The 19,778-nt window shown below is 44.9% G+C and overlaps 1 protein-coding gene across 1 annotated transcript in view; it reads right to left on the bottom strand.

Moving 5' to 3' along the window:
• The window catches only part of Unc79 (UNC-79 domain-containing protein), a 54,676-nt gene that overhangs the window by 3,040 nt on the left and 31,858 nt on the right, over positions 1–19,778 (bottom strand). Inside the window, exons 7-37 of the mRNA XM_076800982.1 lie at positions 19,352–19,537; positions 19,050–19,282; positions 18,337–18,551; positions 14,359–14,687; positions 12,489–12,630; positions 11,985–12,161; positions 11,550–11,827; positions 11,342–11,478; positions 10,649–10,879; positions 10,292–10,435; positions 9,801–9,930; positions 9,335–9,507; positions 8,952–9,100; positions 8,558–8,715; positions 8,195–8,376; positions 7,905–8,106; positions 7,570–7,764; positions 7,016–7,129; positions 5,637–5,785; positions 5,390–5,511; positions 5,089–5,320; positions 4,845–4,986; positions 4,431–4,626; positions 2,718–2,991; positions 2,327–2,649; positions 1,691–1,989; positions 1,367–1,456; positions 1,108–1,293; positions 806–897; positions 514–737; positions 173–283 (exon numbers count right to left, since the gene is read on the bottom strand). Coding sequence (XP_076657097.1) covers positions 173–283; positions 514–737; positions 806–897; positions 1,108–1,293; positions 1,367–1,456; positions 1,691–1,989; positions 2,327–2,649; positions 2,718–2,991; positions 4,431–4,626; positions 4,845–4,986; positions 5,089–5,320; positions 5,390–5,511; positions 5,637–5,785; positions 7,016–7,129; positions 7,570–7,764; positions 7,905–8,106; positions 8,195–8,376; positions 8,558–8,715; positions 8,952–9,100; positions 9,335–9,507; positions 9,801–9,930; positions 10,292–10,435; positions 10,649–10,879; positions 11,342–11,478; positions 11,550–11,827; positions 11,985–12,161; positions 12,489–12,630; positions 14,359–14,687; positions 18,337–18,551; positions 19,050–19,282; positions 19,352–19,537 — 5,815 coding nt within the window. The remainder of the gene's footprint in view (positions 1–172; positions 284–513; positions 738–805; positions 898–1,107; positions 1,294–1,366; positions 1,457–1,690; positions 1,990–2,326; positions 2,650–2,717; positions 2,992–4,430; positions 4,627–4,844; positions 4,987–5,088; positions 5,321–5,389; positions 5,512–5,636; positions 5,786–7,015; positions 7,130–7,569; positions 7,765–7,904; positions 8,107–8,194; positions 8,377–8,557; positions 8,716–8,951; positions 9,101–9,334; positions 9,508–9,800; positions 9,931–10,291; positions 10,436–10,648; positions 10,880–11,341; positions 11,479–11,549; positions 11,828–11,984; positions 12,162–12,488; positions 12,631–14,358; positions 14,688–18,336; positions 18,552–19,049; positions 19,283–19,351; positions 19,538–19,778) is intronic.

The following is a 19,778-nucleotide window of genomic DNA, read 5'->3' as shown; positions in this document are numbered from 1 at the left end:
GGTTAAGTAGTTGACCGAGGTCGAAGGTCATCGCGAATAGAAAGGGACGGCGAAAGTTCAGGAGATTGCAAAGAATTAGTATTCTAGGGCAATACTTCCAAGTTGTTCTAGAACGCCCGGCACCGAACGACTGACCTAACATTTTTTCCAACTAATTAATCTCAATAATCACCTCTCGTGAATGCAGTCGTCGCCAATGCGAAACAGACTGTGCTTCGTACTAAAATCAGCGCGGTGAGCTTGAGAAACGACGTCGTAGTTACTCTGCAATTGCGGACCGGACCTAGAACCACGAACACAATTACACTCTCGTGATTAGTATCAAGTGCTACCGAGTAGATCTTGTCGTTCGATCTTTGTGCAAATTTCTAAAGACTATCTAAACGTGCCTTCACTCTATCGGGGGTTTTATCATACAAATCTTGTCGGGATTTTCATAAATATTTCTCTTAAATCGAGCATGCTGTAGAATCCGCAGTCTACTATTGTTGCTAGGAATGTTTCGTGTACTACCATGACTCAGAGTGCCTGGTCATAGGGCCGTCATGCGAATTGAACCCTCCTCTTCCCGGATTGTCACGCTGGATCCGAACGTGCTCCTTCATCTTTGCTCTTCGGTCATGCTCGATGGTTTCTATAGCAGTGGACGGCGACTCGAGAGCCACTTGCTTCGTCAGCCTCCTCGGACTGGTGGATCTGCTCGAGTGCACCTCATTCGACGGCAGCAGGGACGCCGACTGCAACGCAATCGACACATTTTAGTTTAAACAATCGGAGCAGAGAGGATAGTCTTTCGGATACGCACTGCGTTGTCGGAGGCCGTGCTGTCCTGCTTCACGGTCAGCGCTATAGTCTCTTTCGCACTTTTCGCTGCGCCGTTGCTGAACTCCTTCGCGTCTGCAACTGTAACACACAATTATTTACACAATTATTTTATGAGTTTTGACATGGTAGAATTAAAATGACCAGAGAGTATAAATTTGGAACTTGAATTGTTACAGGAAAAATGGAATGTTTATCCTGAGTCCTGTCTCCTGATGCGGAAAGCTTCTATTTTGTTTTATAGAAATCTGCAGTCGGTTTATTGTCAATTACCGAGTATTTTACCTCCGATCTCGTGGAGATTCAACGCCTGCCGGACGTGTTTGACCAATCCACCGAAATCGCAGGTCCCCTGAGACCCGACCGGTAGCAATCGTTCGGGTTTCGGCAGCTCCAGCTGAGAGATGCTGCGAGGACTCGCGATGTCGCTCACGCTGGTGCAGGTCTCGCTGTTCTGGTCGAACGACGAACCTGGCGAACATGTTGGCCGCATTTCCTGATTATTAATCAGTCCCGAGTGACCTTGACCCCGTGGTATACTTACTAACTGTCAGCACGTCCATCTTGGACAGCGGGGACTCCGGGGACCCGTAGGTGTCCTCGCATCTTAGGACGCGCTGCGTGGGCCTCGCACCTGAAAATAATATTGTGCAAAGTTGGCAAGAAGACATTGTTAATTGCGAAACGGTTTCACTTTGACACAATTTTCCTCTTAACCTTGCTATCCATTTTGCAATCTATTGCATAGATCTAAAAATCTATTGTGCAGTTCTGAACAGTGATTTCTTTTCAGATTGAAGATCGAGTCGAAAAATGAAATGCATCTTTCTGGAGTTGTATTTCAAGGTTATAGTAAATTGTCGATTACCTGTAGGACGATTCGAAGTGCCAATCGGCAACAGCCGCTCCACCATAGGGGTCGTCAGAGGCTGAGGAATGTCAACCCAGCTGGGATTTTGACCGTTCTCCGTGCTGGTGATCTGAGAGGAAATGGAACTGACTGCTGGCGAGCTGGATTGGTCGCTACTGGTCACCGTGACCACTTGACCAGGCGAAACCGGCGATGCCGCGGTCACGGCTTGCTCTATCCTCTTCTGTCGGCTCAGGTGCTTCGAGGTCGGCGAGTCTGAGTTGCTCGGCGGTAGCTTCTCCTTCGACACGTCGGCTCTGCGGTCATTTTACGTGACATTTAGCTCTCTCTTCAAGAACAAAGGGTCCCAACGCTTCGCTTACCGGTAGACTGCGGATTTTACGCATTTGTGGCAAAAATGGTCGGCTGCGATTCGAAACAGTAGGAAAGATAAAAGAATCAAAGTCTGTCAATGTAACACTTCCAAAAGGGAGAAGAGAATTCCTAAATTCTTTGCATAAAAATCCGCAGTCTAATTATTAAGTTTCTTCATAGCACTGTCGTTAATAAATCCTATTAGTTAGGATAAGCGTTAAGTATTTGAGCGTTAGGGAAATCGTCGAAATATAGTTAATATTAAGGAATTAGCGTTACTGCGAAGGCTGCGGTGGAACTGAACAGGTAGCGAAAGCCGTTGACATCGAGAACGGTTTGGAGGACGCTGTTTCCCCGTTGAAGGCCACCTGAACGGTGATGTTTCTCTCTTGACTAGCCTTCTGCCACGCTGGCTTCTCCGTGATCGCCCTTTCGAGAATCCCTTTCTCCGGCATTGATTTTTCCGGCACTTTCTCGGGCAATCCTTTCGCCATCGACACGTACTTCTGGAAGTCCGCTTGTCCGCTCAAAAACGGGCTTGTCACCATCATCTTCACTCCCTCGTGCACGCTCCACTTCTTCTGGGGTCCTTGCTTCGGTGCCTGATCAAGAAAAGGAGTTATTAAGACAAGTTCTAATTTTGTGCAATTTTGTCATAGCGGTCGAGCACCTGATGAGCGTCCTCTTCGTTGCCCAAGAACCACGTGGGCCTGGTGAACTCCGACTTTTTGCCAAGGTGTTGGCCCCAGTCGATCCTTCCCACGATGTCCAAGGGCGTCGAGGCTCTTGGTCCATATAGGGATACGCTTCTGGTGACAGCGGACGGGGTGTCCTCCAGTTCGCCGAGCGATCCACCACTGCTGCCATGTAAGGTGCTGTCAGATTTTGGGCTCTCGGGTATTGCGGCCAGCTCGGACTCCGTATCATCCGCATTGATCGAGTAGCTTCGCAGAGCATTCACAATAGCGGAAATTGTAACAAGCAGCTACTAGTGTAAAAGCACAGGCACGAGTGATGTACTTTCTCTCTCTCTCTCTCTCTCTCTCTCTCTCTCTCTCTCACTCTCTAGCTCCCCTGGACACCCTACTATTCTCAACGAGACCGGGGCTATAGCAATCTCGACACCTATCGGCTCGATTTCCTAGACAGGACCTCGTCTATGCGAATCAGTCTGTGCTCGGACGTGCAGTCTTCCGGAACGTTAGCTGCCAATGCAGTGGTAACATTTCTGGAGATTAATTTAACAAATTCAAATTTTGTGCATGCATTCGAAATTGTAATGCGATGTTCGAAAATTTGTATCTTTTCTGTGGGATTGTCTCTTTTCATGTTTCCGTGAGAGCTATGTTTCATTTGGTTAAATAATTGTGAAAGACAGTGCTGAAGTTGCGAACGTGCTAGACTGAGGCGTGATTAAGACTAGGTATTGCCTAGGTGTAGATTTTTCATGTTGTCAATTGGATTTTTGAAATTGTTAGAAGGTTGAATTGAAGAAGGTAGCTAGAGGGGAGCTAATGGACCTCAATTATCCTCGATTGTTCCTCGACATGTTCGGATAAGCGAGGTTCTACTCGATCGAGTTGTGAACTGAGCTTTTGCACTCGTGATTCGAGACAATTTGATCCTCTTCACAGAAGAATAAATAATAATATTTTCTCCGATAGTGTATCAAAGACTAAGTTCACAACTCGATATTGCATTCAACTAAGGCTATTCTCGTTACAGTTGTAACAAGTCATTTGGTGCATCGATTGAGAAAGTATTGAGAATATGAAACATTTCAGAGTGTGTTACAGTGATTTCTCTATATATGTCGCAAACGCCTAGCGGCTAAACGTCGCGGAACTATCCCCACTACCGCGAGGTACTAAACATAATACACATGTATCGAGAATATATTGTTGACAAATATCGAGAATTCACTGCATAGTTTATACCATCAAGTGCAAGCTCTTCGTCGGTTCCATTTCTTCGATTTCGGAAAGGGGTTGCTGTTAGGCTGCGGATTTTTCTGCAGAATGAAAAGCGTTCATTGCAAGAAGTAAAAGTACAGATAATAATTGACAACTTCTCTCAACACTTGCCACGCAATATGCAAGGGGTTAACAATTTTTCGCCTAATGATTTTCGGCGGAAAAGCATAAAATCCGCAGTCTAGTTACCGTTGTCTTGAAAGTATCAGCAAGGTATTTCTCGGTGAAGTGGCATCAAAAATTGACAAAGGAGGGGTACAAAGAAGAATCCGTGAAAGTGCAAAATCCGCAGACGTGTCGTTCGAGGATCATTCCAAGCTAGAGTAGCCTAATGCTCTACCTTCTCGTAGGGGGGGGGGGGGGGTCATCTAGAATGCAGTCGGATCAGACAGAGGTATGAGTAAAATGACCTTGAGTGTTTGTTGCTGTAACGACAGCTCGGCGTGCTCTCTTCCCAGTGAGTCTCCATTTGACTGTGAGTTGCACCTGGGCTGCGTTGGTGCACCGAGACTAGGGGAGTCCTTATGGGAGGACTCTCGGTGTTCAGTTCTCCTATGGTGTTCACTCCTAGATCGTGATCCACGCCCAGGGACGGTTGGGACACGTCTAGAAAAGAAAATCAATCTGAGCCTTTCTTGTCGATCGATTCTTCCTAGATGAAATAAAAATTTCAAGTTTTCTGTTATTTTATACTGCACTCGTTTCCGCAGTAAATTCATGAAATTTTCAACCTGGTGAAGAATTGTTCGTTGCGATAGTTGCTGGAGGCTGGGAAAATTAAGAGGGACTAGCTAAAGAAGCTGAGAGGATTATAGTTAGGCTACCACGTGATCTAGAAGGCGGAGCACTCATCACCACCGTCGCAGGGATCTTCTTGCACTGATGATGCTGCATGTCCAGCGTGTTCAACACTATCTTGATCAACACCTGCAGCTGGTTGCACCACGGTTGCTGGCCGTATTGACACTGCATAAAATAATTGATATGCGTCAACGTTGCGGTGAATGTGATCAGTTTAAATTGCTCCTACTCATTTTTACAGAAACTTTTGATAGAGATCATTCGCACCTTGTAGAGGATAACCAAAAGTGACATCAGCCAGGATCGCCTGTTATGGGGTTCGAGGTACCAAAGACTGTATGTGGGAGCCTGATGGTCCGTGGTGGGCACACCCTGAGGTGGGCAAGGGGAATGTTGAAGAATGGCTAAGACCGGAGGAGTCATTACCCATCCCATTACATGATTTTGATCGAGAAGTTGGGGGAGGTTGGCGATGAAGACGTTGAACACTGGGGATACCCTGTGGAGTTATAATTACCCTATTAATTGCAGACAGACAGAGAGAGAGTTGTGGCTAGAGTTAGAGTACCTCAAACGTTGAGGAGAAGTGTGAAAGGTCCTCTCGGTCTGATTGTAGCCTAACAGAAGGTACAGGTGTCGCAGAACGATTCCTTGAGTCTTCGACAGCGGTTTCTCGTCGGTTGGGAAGGCCTACGAAACGGTGAATTTGTTTAATAAAGAGAATTTTCAGTAAACCTGGATTGTAAAACGAGAACAGAACTTAACGCTGAGAACAGTATGATTTAGAAGATAAGGGAGGGTGGATCGAGGCGTACCTGGTCCTGTCTAGACAGAAACTGCATCAGCAGAAACACCAGCAAGTGCATCGTCTCCTTGTCGGCCTCTTCGAAATCGACGATTTTGTTAGTGCATCCTGGCAGTGCACCGGCCTCCTCGACCATGTTGAGCGAGTGCACATGGCCCTCTGCAACGGTGAACGATATTAATTCGTGCACTTCCTTGGCAGGATAATTAAAGGGAAGAAAAACTTGAAGGTCGGACCAGAAGAGAGATCTTACCATAGTTATATGATAGAAAAATTAATTGGGAAAATAATTTTCTAACATTTGTTGCACAAGGCACATAGTAAGAGTACCAAATTTTCTTAAGATTAACGAAAGAGGGATCTACAGGCAGTCGCTACAGTTGTCGCAAAATAGAATAGTCGTTCAAGGTATCATTGCTATATTATTTTCCAATATTTCTCGAGAAATTAGAGGTACTATATTGATCTTGAACGACAATTTTATTCGCGCTCAAGTTTAATAATATTCACAATATTCAACAGAGAAGCATGACACAGCAGAAAGTCTCCAACGCTATCAGAATTATCCTTAATAGAAAAGACAACGAACAATCTATTCTAAGACATCTACGAGGTAGCCTCTATTCGTGTATTGCAGTGAATCACATTGAGAAAGAATCGATCTCGAAACAAGCATACTTAACTCGATCATCAGCAGCCATACAAACACATCAAGCATTTCGAATTGCCAGAGCATGATTAGAGAAAGTTGTGCTGAAAACAGGACGTACAGAACAACTTCGAAAAACCATTATTGTCGACAGCAATTCGAAATTTTGGAGCTTTAACGCGGAACGGAGATGAGCAGAATTTTATTCGGTCGTACACTGTGCAGAGAATCGAAACATTTATATTAATCAAATTATAAAAAATTATAAAGAAAAATTAGAGAAGTTGCAATCTTCTGCTTCGCTTGCATTAGCGTTCACCGCTTGACTGGTTCCAAGGGGCTTGCCCCCAGCGGTGGGGAGAGAATGTTGACAGTTACGGTGGAGAACTTTGTGACAGTTACGGACAGAATACCGGACGAATTTGTTTGTGGATAAACATTTGCCCATCTCCGTATTGCAGCATAAGCTCGGCTCCCGAAAAGCAATCCTCCAAGTTACCCCAATGGACAGGGACTTACCGGTGGTCCCACACCGAACACACACCTATCCCGACCGGAAGTCGCACATCCTCGACAACACGATCAAATATCGCATATACAGAGTTTGGCGCGGGGACACACGGGAACATATACATATATAACCGCTATATATAACCGTTATATATAATATATAACCGCGTAACACAGAGGAATGCCACGTTTTTCTCATTTCGAGGGCAGCGCAGACGCAACTACTCTACCTGGTATACTGTTATTAGGTGGGGTGGACCCCAGCAACTGACCCAGTCCGAATCTGGAGCTCTTGCGCTTCAGGATAGGCGCCGAGTATTGCCGGCTGTACACCTTTTCCTTCTCTGCGCGGTGGGGGAAGTGGAACACAGGTGAAAAACACACACGCACGGTGTATACGGTCAAGGCTCGACTAAATCGTGATTAAAGCTTCCGAAATACAGTCAGTCCCGTTATAGTACAAGCGGTTAAATCAGAACAATTATTTATATAAATAATCTCCCCTAATTTTTGTCGTTCCAAGGATTTGCTAGACACCGACTTAGCCTTTCATCTACCGTCTATTCTGTTAGTCTATCCGTTGTAATTTGCCAACGAAGGCTTCAGGAGTTTCTGATCTACGGAACCGCAGATCTTCGCGCGAGTATAGATCTCGATGAGGAAATTTCGACGACGCTCTTTCCGGTAGAGCTTCTATTACGTTTCCGAGAATTTCTAGTCAATCAGGAATCGAAGATAGTCTGCAGGATCTCGAACGTTTTTCGTAACCCCTGAACCCTGTTACCTTGCTTCGTGTCCTGTCGAGGAATCATAGATGCGGGTGCCGACATAGTGCGTTTATACGGCCATTTCGTGCCAAAACTTGCACTCAATGTCTTAATCGAATTGGTCCCGCTGCCATCCGACTGTGACAACGCTTCCTGAGCTCTGTGGAGCTTCTTCATGAAGATCTCGCTGTTCAGATCTGTGTTTCTAAGATCTGTGAAATAATTCATCGGTCTCTTCTCCTCTTTCTGTGTTATGTCTATACTTAGACACCGAATAAACTGGATTTTCTTGTCCTCTATAATAAACGAATCTAGCTACTCATTTATCTCTGTTCTCGGCGGAGCAACTCACCGCGCAGATAGAGTATGTCGCCGGATCGTTCCAAGCTGATCTGAGCTTCGAGGAACAGGGCGTCGAATCGATTCAAAAAGAACTCCCAGGTCAGGATGTGCCTGTCGCTCAGGCTGTTGTGCAGCTGGTAAAGGGACTGCAGCACCATCGGCCGATCCACTATCACCGAGTCGAACTGAGTCTCCAGGCACAGGATCAACGACTGAAAAATCAGGATTTTCAATAGAACAAATCTGTCGAAACTCGTTCGTTTGCTCGGACAATTACAATGTTTTTAACGCAACGCTCACCCTCATAGCCGTGTCGTGAATTGTTCCGAGGAACAAAGTGGCCCTCTGAGCGACGTAAACGTTGCTGTCGTCCATGCTGGCGATCAGATAGCAGAACGCATTCGCCAGCGCAGCCTGAAGACTGGTGACGTTCCTCAGGGGCGTCGAGTCCATGAACCGTGCGATCAAGGTCACCCTTTCGACTGACAGACACGAGCACGTTGTCAGTAAGATTAATTTTAAGGATATGAACTGCAGATCGCATTTTTGAACTTCAATTTTTAGTTTTGTTTTCTAGTTTCAACTGATGCAATTTTTACAAAATTACTGAAAAGAGAAATTTTAATTTCTTGCAGAGAAATTATTGCGACACGGTTCAATTACCTGCCACGAACCGAACTCGCCAATCAGAGTTGTGGAACTCCTCCTGGATCAGCCTCCAGAACGTGTCGGTTCCGCAAGGTAGAGTGACACAGTGCAGCAACAACGGCACCGTGATCTGCGCTATGTGCGAGAACTCTGCGTTCAGCAGCTCCCATAAACTGCGACACGAAAACGCGAGCTCTTGACACCAGCGAATTATTTGAAAATTGAGTAACGAGCTATTGCGCTAGGAATCTGTACGGAATATCTGTTACCTCTCATTCGGCTGAAAGTAAGCTAACTTCTGGTTGAATTGCAAATCGTTACGGTTACAGAGGCTATCGGTTTAGAACAATCGACAGTGGCTAAGCTAGGATTCATTTTTCCTCGAAGAAAACACCAGTTGATTTCTCACTTTTTAATCAGCAGATTTTCTTGACACCACGTGAAGAATCCGCGATGATCCTTCACCGCGATGCTGAAGGCGTCGCCGTAGAGGCACATCACGTTCAAACATTGCAGCATGTAGTAGAGGATGTCTGGCTTGTCGATCGTCATTATTTCCTGCAATCAAAAAAAGAAAAGAGAAAATATTTTCCATTAGATTCCTATTCCAAAGGATGTCGCCTGCTGACTGAAAAAATTATTTCTTTTTGCGTTTTTCCTACCGTATTTGTTGAAACGAACAAATCTATTGGGTTTAGAAAAATATGCAGCCAATTGCAAGACCAATTTTTTAAAACGATTTGGTATTTTGCATGTTTTAGTCCACGTTTGATCTATTGGGATCATCGGTACCTTCAAGAGTTTGTGGATGTACTGCAGCTGCTCAGGGAGGTCCTCGATCTTGAAGCGGAACTTGCCGACAGAAGTGTGCCAGAAATCAGCATCTTCGTTCTCAGGGCTGAGATTCAACGGCTGATCATTCTCTCCGATTAATCGTGGCTTCGCCACGCTCACTGTCGCCGTAGCTGTAACAACAAACACACATTTCGTCGACACACTGCAACATTCAACTAGAAATTACATTTCCGTGAGCAATTTAATTAATTCCAGTCGATTTTACGAGATACGCAGTAGTACAACCCTGTTTATAGCCAGCCATGAATCTAGTAGTTAGCGACGATCGATGGCATGCGCTTATTCAACGGGAGTAATTAATTCGCCGAAGTGGAACGGGTCTGTGTATGGTCAGACATCGCATTCAGGTTGATCGATTATACTGTTATTTGCGGTATCATAGTGAAAAACGGTTGATGCTCACCTACGTCCGTCTCGGACAGCGTAACAGCCTTCGCGACCGCGGACATGACTTTTTCCGGTGGCATGATGGCCGCGAGGTCCAGCTGCTCCGAAACGGTCTCTACAGTGGCTGTCATGATCTGTTCGAAGAACTGATATAAACGATCAAAATAGCTACCTCCGGCCACATAGATTAGCCTACCGTGTCAGTGGTCACACAACGCCATTTCGCAGTGGAAGAAGAGAGACAGAGAGAGGCGCGCGCACACACACACAGTTTCAGACGAAGAGCATGCTGCATAGTTTTTTTTTTGCTTTTGCTTTTGCTTTTGTTTTTTTTTAATTCTTGCAGAGAGAAAAGTGTTTCGTAACAGACAGAGAAGGGGGGGGGGGGGGGGGGAGAGATAGAAGACGGGATGTTAGGCGGCGTAACACTTTCTTTCGTGTACACAGAGATTTAGCCATGAAATCAGATCAGAAGTTTACCGAGATCGATCGCGAAGATTAGCGTACCTGCGGCATGTGCGCCAGAACACCGCCGACAGAGTGCATTTCCGGCACCGGCATACTAATCACCACGTCGGCCTTCGAGTCGCCTTTCCTCGAACTCTCCGGACTCTTGCGACCATGATCTTCCGCGTTCTCGTCCACGATTTTCTGCGGAAGCATGGCGAAAACGAATCAATGTAACAATGTTAGCTCGTCTGATTTTGTCAGGGCGAACAAAACGGGTGTATCTGTTGAATAGTTTTTTCAATTTCGCGGATCAGGAGAACGTCCCTGGGAACGTCGTCCGTGCGTCATTCATCGTAGAAACGCGTCCGCGACGCGATCACGGTTATTTCAGGAGACATGGCCTAACGAACTCACGTCAGGCGGGTAAGCTGGATTTTCCGGTGCCATGTAGGTGACCAACTGCAGGCAGAGCTGATGCCAGATCACTCTGGATTCGCAGTAAGTGCACTCGGCACCGTCGCTGTCCGAGTTGCACACGTGACAGCTGTTCCAGTTCGAGGCGACGATCGACTTCATCAGGTGGCACGCGTCCCTGCACACCCACGTGTTGATCCCCGTGTGCTTGTCGATGTTCTGCAGCTCCATCTTCAACATTCCGTCGTTCGCAACCTCGTTCGATCTCCGTCCGGTGTACACGAAATTTCGATTTGGTAGCATGGAAATACGGATGATGCACAGGGCGACGAAAAATCAGGCTCGGACTGCAGAGATCTCGTTCAGAATCGAGTATGATGTAACGCGTGCGAAACGAGGGGGAGTTTGTGTCATCGTTTCGCTGACCTCGAATTTGTTTAGGAATCACGGACCTTCGAATGTAGCAATTTTTAAGGTTTCAAGATTAAGTGAACATTTGAGAGTAAGAAGGCGAATTTTTATCTCGGAAACTGTTTGTCCGATTGAGATGATTCTTTTTTTGTTTCAATCGGGAAGGTTTAGGCTATATGTTAGTATTTTTCTTATTCAGAAATTAACTCTACTTGGATCCTGAAAAAATCGTCAATTTCGTATACACCGAGTGCAGGATTGATAATGACTGCGTATTGTTACCTGTTTCAGCAGTATGTCCAGCATCAGGATGCAACAAGACAGATTCAGTTCCGCATTCGTAGTGAATTCCATGTGTCTAGGTGTCGGAGCCAAGTCGTCCGACAATGGCGTCGACTTTCCCGATTCGTTTTCTACAACTGAATTCCGAATTGAATATTTCATCGTTACCTAACACAGTTTAGCATTCTTTCGGTATTTCGATATATACATATGGCGTTCCCGTCTTTGTCCTCCTTCTTGGATCCCTTGGTAGGCTTCTGACCGGATTCGGAGGAATTCATGGCACCCATAACCGCCACGCCATCGCTGAACATCGAGAACAGTTGACAGAGAGGAATGCTGATCTCCAGCATGGTCAACGTCTGCAACCAGTTCAACGCTTGCTCTTGCACCTTCGCGCAGGTGTTGACGAACCTCTTCGCCACGAAATTGTACATCTTCTTCGTGTTGAAGCCTAACGGGCTCATGTCGCGATCCAGGATTTTGCTGGAATTCAGAACGGTCGAGATCTTCGTTCAAAAACTGTGTTTTAAGCTTGAAATTAGCTGAAAGTTTTCTTGGAAAAAGATTTAAGAGAATATTTTCACAGAATATTCTTCTGCATTGTTGCCCTCGATGTGAAAATTGTTAAATAATCGCGTACCACAGGATCATCTTCAGCTCGTGAAGCTCGTACTCCGGCACGTCGTTCACCATGGCCTCCATCCAGTGCGGCATCACGTAATCCCAGACTTCCGGTGTGATAACCTCGTAAGGGACCAGGCAGAAAAGACGATTTAATCCGTCTTTGAGGTGCGACGTCCTCGAGGCAAGCGTTTCCCTGGATTATCATTGACAATTTTCACTTTCAGTTTTGAAGTAGATTCGGTCGACCAGAGTCAGCCCTCGAGGCAACGAGCACACGTGGTACCACAAAATCGAATATTTTCATAAAATTTCCACGAAATTGTCGTATTGTAAATTAGAATGAATATTCTATATTCTGACTGAAAAATCGTCGACGTCGTTTCACAGTAGACTCAGTCGACAAGTGTCAGACAGGCGATGGAGATTTTATGAGGCAGCGCAAACAGCACGATTTCATCAAATTTTCGTATTGCGAATTAAAATGTCTACATATTCGTTCAAAAATTGTCACAGAACGTACCAGTGTCCGCCAACACGAACATAATCAGCAGGATGTGGCAACAGACACGAAATGAACACCTCGTAATGCGACTTCATCACTTTGGCCAGCCATCCGCAGACACATTCCGTCTTCAGCTTCTCCAGCGCGCTTTCCGCTTGACCTACAAAAATTCAACTGCCATTAGACACCGTCCCCGAGCAATCTTTCGTTCGAGGAATCGCCACGATTAAATTTTCCACGGAACAATAATTATCCGGAACTCTCGGAATCGTTGAGAGCATCGAATTCGCGCGAGAATTTCAAACACAGATACAGACAAGCGAAGTCTGGGACGACACATCGAGAACAGAGGGGGCGGGGGGGGGGCGTCAACAATGTAGAGAAGCTGATCAAAATCTGTGTTGGAGTGTCACGTTGAACGGCATGCGAGAAAGTCTGGTCGAATTTCGATTTTTGGTTTCGGTTTAACGCGGTTTTGCTAACACTACTGCGATGCATAGAAACCACGTAGACAAATTTCGTCAAATTCGAGCACGTCCGAAGGCTGGACTTTCTACTATGATTCAGCGAAGACGATCGAGATTTGGTAGACGGATCCTATGCATCGTTGGCTAGATCAGCCGCGACGCAGACGCACTCTTGTCCCTTGACACAGCAGCTTCCGGTTTGACCGTGTTTGATCGTGTGTTCACAGAGATCCCGGTGGTGTTCGCTCGTGTGTGTATGTGACATGTGCGCGGGCACGCACAGGCGTCATCTTGCCAGACCGTCATCTGTTTAAGCATCTCGTTGAATGACAAACTTTGGTTATTGTCATATTTCGTAATACCGATAACAGGTTGGAAATCAATCTCTCGACTGTTTCAAAATCTGCTAACGGAAGGAAACTAATTTCTATTTCGCTCCGATCCTTTGCAATTGAGGGGGACAATTTTTATTTAAACGCTCAATCAAATAATATCGTCGCTCTTATATAAGACCAACGGGACATTTCAAGGGGTCATTTCAAAGAATTATTAAACAACTGTTAATAACTTTGGAAAATAGTGCGAAAGGGAGAGCAGAGAAAATGTGGAATTTCATGAATCTGTGAAGCCGACGCCTATGCGAGATGATGGGAGGTGGGAGGAGACATCGAGTACACTGATTCACTGATACCATTTACAAGGAGAGAGAGAGAGAGAGAGAGAGAGAGAACAATTTGGAACAGTGGGGCGACACAGAAGCTCGAAACAGAGTCGAACAGGAGGAGGTCACAGTTAAGCTTGGAGAAACACCGATCACACGAAAGCACGAACACGCAAACATGAATGTTTTCGTTACCCACGAGTCTTACAGTGAAGTTCGTTCGTTATTTGTGTCTCGTTGCTCCGGACGAGCGCCGCTTTGCCTCGCGGTACAACATTAAATGGAAAACGATCTCTGTCTCGAATCGAACGTCGAGGGCAAAGGGAGGTCGACAGAGGAGAACCAATCAACGAACGCGTCTTCAGGGTGTCGTACAAGTTGTATGGTCCACTCGAATGTGCCTACGATCGCGGCCAGTGACTACCTCTAGTGATGGGCTTGGGACGCTTCGAATCGTCTCGACAATTTTGTTACAAAAATCCTGCTAAACAATTTTCAAGCTCCGAAGACCTTGGATCTATCTGGAAAAATCTTGCTAAATAATTTTCAAGCTCCGAAGACCTTGGGTCTGTGTGGACCTATCTGGAACCTTGCCGACGAATTTCAAAGACCTCGAATAGCTGATTTGGAACCGGTTCCTCAAGATGTCGGTTCGGTCGAAACGATTCGAACTAGCAATCGGTGGCCGCCCATCACTACCTACGTCTTCTACGTCTACGTCATAAGTGTATATATATATATATGCGAAGTGTTAAATTACCAACAGAAAAGATAAGGTGCATAAGGCTTTTTTTAGTACCATCGAATGAGTAGGCAGTAACATGAAACCAATGAAATAGCATTGACAATAAACGTCCGAGAATTTCGACGGAGGTCTCCTGGTTCGGGGTGCAAAGCCCCACCAGCAGCCAAACACCGAATCTGCCGAGCAGCTGCCTCTCCTCCAACGACGAGGGATCGTTCTGGACGCCGCCGCTCCCGGAACCACCGCTCGCGCTTCCTGGGAATCCTGTGCTGCCCTTATTAGTACTTATTTCCGAGATGTCTCGGTTACTATCCATACTTAGCGGTTCAGCCTCCTTAAGCAGGCTGCAATGGAAAGAGGAACGTATTTAGGGACGGCGAATACGCGCGATTTGAGCTCGCGTCCGCCTCTGATCGGCGACATGTTGGCAAAAGCGAGAGATCCGAGAGACCGGATCCTCGAGAAAATAACTCGGACACAATTTCTTCGGTGGGATCGACATTCTCTGTGATATGGATTCGCTTCAAATCGTTAAACTCGTTCATTTTCTCACGATTCATCTTTTGTTCCGCCCCCCTGGGGCATAGGCCACGCCCACTTTGCTGTATGGGCGGAGCCTCTTCGAGGATTTGCTAGACTCTGGTTCGAATTTTGCATCGTAAAAGAAAACGGTATTAAGTAGTTATCTCTGTTGCTTCCGTCATGGGTAGCTCCACCCATTTAGCATAAGATCCACCTACTGTGCACGAGTGGGAGGATCCTTTTTTGTACTTTCTTAGAACCTTGAATTTTGCGTCGAATAGCCTTTGGTGACACGAAGAGTATAATGGCACGTGTATTAGCAAGAGTGTATTAGCCTATGCCCCGCCCATTTAATGTATGCCCCGCCCATTTAACGTTTGCTCCGCCCACTTTGGCAAGTAGGAGTGAACCCCGGCTTTTGTTCAGAGTTTAATGCATTTTCAGCGCATTGATTAACAATTTCAAGCGAACTTCTGGTTAAAACTGCATCAAACGTCGAAGAACCGTAGCTTCCACGTTCAATGACGATTTGGATTCCTTCGTGATCGTTTGGAACCATCATCAAAGTGTGATTAAGTTTCTTGTATCGAGGTTAACGGGGACCGATACGATCGCAAAGAAATTCAACGAAAACTACATTGACGATCGACGACAATGTCGATCGACGATTCAAACAATAGATTGCTCGAGAAGGTGACGGATAAATAATTATCTAGGTCGACCACGCGGCAGACGCAACCTCAGATCGCGATAATTCCGGCTCGTATATCGACATATTTACACCGACGAAGAGAAAACTTTAGAACGATCCACCGTGGATCGACAGCCAATTAATAGTTCGAATATTGATTCGAGATTCTGGATTTCTAACTACTCGGTTCATGCTAGTTGCAAATATCGAAATGACTACCAAATGCAATTCAGGGTGTCGAGAGAAGTGTGCCATATTGTGATATTAGATATAGAAATAGAGAAATCTATCATCGAACTAAATCTTTCTACAGGAACAAATTCAATCAGAAAATTTTCGTGTTTGGGAAATCTTTAATCTAATAAAAAGTGCGACCTGGTTGCTGCATGAAGTTCACTTCGTTCTACTTACTGTACTGTATCAGAAACATTTAATAATTGTAATTATTGAGGGTGAGTTGTTGGTTTGGTTAAATTTATGGAATAAGATAACGAAAAGAATATTTAAAAAATATTAAATGATCACCGATGGACACTATTAACACAGACTTAATATTATTTCAGTGTCACAATTTTTTGGAGGAATCTACTGGAGAATGGAAGTGCACAGTGGTCGGAAAATGAACGTTTCGCTGTAACATTGGGACAGGTGATTTTCGCAGCAACCGGATCGACAAAATCAGGTCGTACCGTTTGAAAAATTGTGTTTCTGTGCATGCAGCGTACCGGTGTGTCTCAGGTAATGGGTATCTATTCAAGCCAGTACCAGTGGGTTCTGTTTTTATTTGTGGAACGGTACCAGGTGCTGGTGTGTTGTATCCAGGACGTGCTACGAGGCGGTGTCCTCGGTAAGGCGCATTGCAACTTTTAAGGTGCACTTTTCCTATGCTCTACGCTGGGTGAATGCTTCAAAGTCACGTGTCTTACGCGGCCACTTGGTCAATTCGAGAAAAAACTTGCCCGACGGTAGAACCGCCGACAGAAACCTTCCACAACCACCGCCGTCAAATTCTTTCTCCTTCCCTGGCACTCATTTAGAAACTCAACAATTCCCCACCCAACAATCTTCAATCCTACTCGAACCAGATCGACTGGACACTTTGCTAATTTATTGCACGTACTTGCACTGCACTGCCTGTGCGCTACCGTTCGAATAGTTACAGTATTTTGTAACACAGTCGTGGACAAAATTGAGCCGGGGCCCTTTAAAGACTTCTTCAAAATTTACTTGAATTTTTTCGGGAGGTTAGAAGAATTAGATTACTAGGTAATGTGTAAAAAAATTAATTAGAAATCTCCATTGACCGAAATCACCGAGAGAAAGGTAAAGGTCACAATTTTTAACTTTTTAAATAGAAATTATGAATTTTCTAGATGTTAACGTGTCTGTACAAAAGATATTAATTTTTTGGTAACGTACTTTGGTCTGTCTGGCGGTTCTAGCGTTGGTAGCGGATCGAGACACGCGTCGAGAGTAACTTTAATATAATTAAAAAAGCAAACGACAGCATTTTGACAGAATTTTTGACTGTTCAATATTTCACCCTGCCAATTTCTTCAAAAATCCGAAGACTGGTCATTAAACAGACAGTAGATTTTTAAAATAAAATTTTTCTCCCCTACTCGCAACAAACTGTAGTGAAATTTATTTTTTTTTTTCTTAATATGTTTGATAGGTTGAAAATTACAGCTGCTCGTTATTGTCGTAAATGCACACGAACCGCTGTCCACTAATTAATCTAATTTCGCATTTGGATGGCTCGTGTAACAATACGTCGCATCTCGACCGCGTTCATGGATAATCACAGACAATATTCGGAGCATTTTGGTAACCACGCTTAGTGAAGGACAGTCCAGCGACCACGTGTTCTTGTTTAAACAAAACGAAAAGAAAGATTGCCCGACAGCGTCCGAACGTCTTTCATTAAACGTGATCACAGCATAATGTCTTACCAAGCAGGATGGACCAGCACGAACAAACACGCAAAGCAACAATGATCCTGCGATCATTCATTAGTACACGCGTGATCGTCTCTCTTTCGTATTCGTCGATCGATCCTTTCAATGATCCGACAAAAAAAAAAGTCAAGAAAAAATCAATTTTTCTGCAAAACAGTTGGAAATCCGTTCGCACTCGTCAGAACACGCGAGGCGAGCGTGTGTGTGTGCTTCATCGTTGGTCGCGATCCAAAACAGATTTCTCGCAGCAGAAACTCGACGTCGACGAGAACGCAGAGGCAACAATTACTATTATTAATTACAGCACAAATTTAAAAACAAAATTTTTTAAAAGGTCCACAATCCGACGATCAGTATAAAATTCCTTCCGATATTTTTCTCTTTTGAAGCAAAAATTACAAAATCTGGTAACGGGTTAAACTCTGTTGTCAAAAAATTTTTGAAAAGGCCCACAATCTAACAGCATAAATTTCCTTCGACATTTTTCCCATCTGAAGCAAAAATTAATTAATCGATGGGTTAGAGCCGGTTTTCAGAAGTTTTCAGAATCGTGAATTTTTGGGAAGGTCCACGATCTAACACTGTACAATTTTTTCGAAATTTTGTGCTTGCTCGATCAGCCGATTTGTGTCTATAGTGCGTGTTGCCTCCGCGCGCGACAGCGTCTCGCAAAACTCGTGCAAAATCACAGTCGTGTCCGTTATCGAACCAGTTCCCATTCTCTGTTCCCATCTTTCGTAGAACGTTAAGCGGGTTACACGATCTCTCAGCAAAGATACAACAGACTCCGTTGATCGGTGATCTCACGCGGGCATCTCTCACCTGACGATCGCTTGGACCAGGTAGGTCTGTGTTTGGGAGTCCAGCTTGGACACGTGCGGCAACGCCATGTGATAGACGTGATCGTTGCCGCAGCCGTTGTTGTGACGATGCTCGTGACAGTGTTGACAATGTCGAATCGGCCGGTTCCAATTCGAATTTGCGCATTCCGTCGAGAAGCAGATGCTGATCGCCGTCTTGTCGTTCGACTTGCAGTTCTGCGAACATTCCAATCGAACTCGCAATAATATTCGCACACTATCGAAAAGATAACTCTTTTAACACTGGATTTACGGGGCCCGTCAAAACGACGGGTTCTAATGTTTTTAATTTAATATTATCAAGATTCTAAGGATGCATACATAAGAAATCTATTTCTTTGGGTATATATTATTTTTTAAATATTGCTGAAAATGTGGGTAGCACGTTCTTGTTCTTTTTATGAAGTAATGCAAAATAGTCCCCTTTATTGCTCCGTAAACCTAGTGTTAATATCGGACCATCCGACTTGAATTTTTCCGAAAAACTAGAACAATTAGTTTTTCCACACGAAGTGGAAAAGAAAAGACAAAATTGCAACCGGTCGGAGTTGCAGTGACGATACCAAAATTCTTTTCTAATTCTTTTCTGCTAGTTTAGATTGCATCAAGTCATTTGTAATCTAGGAGTGTAATCTAGCATTCGTGGTTGAAATCGGATCTGAAGTTTGCACTCACCTTGATCTCGCAAACCATGGACACCTGTTGCATAGGGTGCAACATGTCATAAAACATCTGATTAGGGTGCTCCCTGTTAATTTCGTTGGCGCACTCGATGCAAAGGTACAATGGCGGTGGCTTCTCACTGGCGAACGTGATCGCTATTCGATGATCATAGCAAACCTTGCCTGCCGCTGCGTTACCTGGATTAGGGCAGGAGTCGCTCTGGCACACGAATGGTGTCAGGTCGTCTGAAAATCCTTTTTTAATAAATTTTTTATCAAGCTGTGTAATGCGGTATAACGATCACCGATACTCACAAGAGGTTTTCATCAGGACTACCCTTCGATCGAATAGATCAGGATTGAACGATGGCCAGTAGTAGAATAGTAATTTCGCGGCGGACGCCCTGGCTGGCGCCGTGCCGTAGGCTACCACGCAGAGGATGTCTTTGACCACGCCTGGTTTCACTGCCATCAGACATTCCAACAATTGGCGATGATGGGCTGGAAGAAAAAATCACAAAATTTGTCAGAAAGTTTATCTTTCCTAAAATTACGAAACATAGATAAAAGAAAAATAGTTGTAACTTGACGAAAAAAAATCAGAGGATGGTCTATCCGGGCTGGTTTGAAAGAGCAAAGCCCCCACTATCAAACCCCCGAATTTCAATTTTTTAGAAAACTCCCTTCCATTAAAAAAACAGAGAGGAAACCGTTGCAACCGTTTTGCAAGTTACAGCAATTT

This window comes from Halictus rubicundus, chromosome 15, assembly GCF_050948215.1.
Source record: "Halictus rubicundus isolate RS-2024b chromosome 15, iyHalRubi1_principal, whole genome shotgun sequence".
In the NCBI taxonomy this organism is placed as follows: domain Eukaryota; kingdom Metazoa; phylum Arthropoda; class Insecta; order Hymenoptera; family Halictidae; genus Halictus; species Halictus rubicundus.
This window is presented reverse-complemented; position numbering and strand designations above follow the sequence as displayed.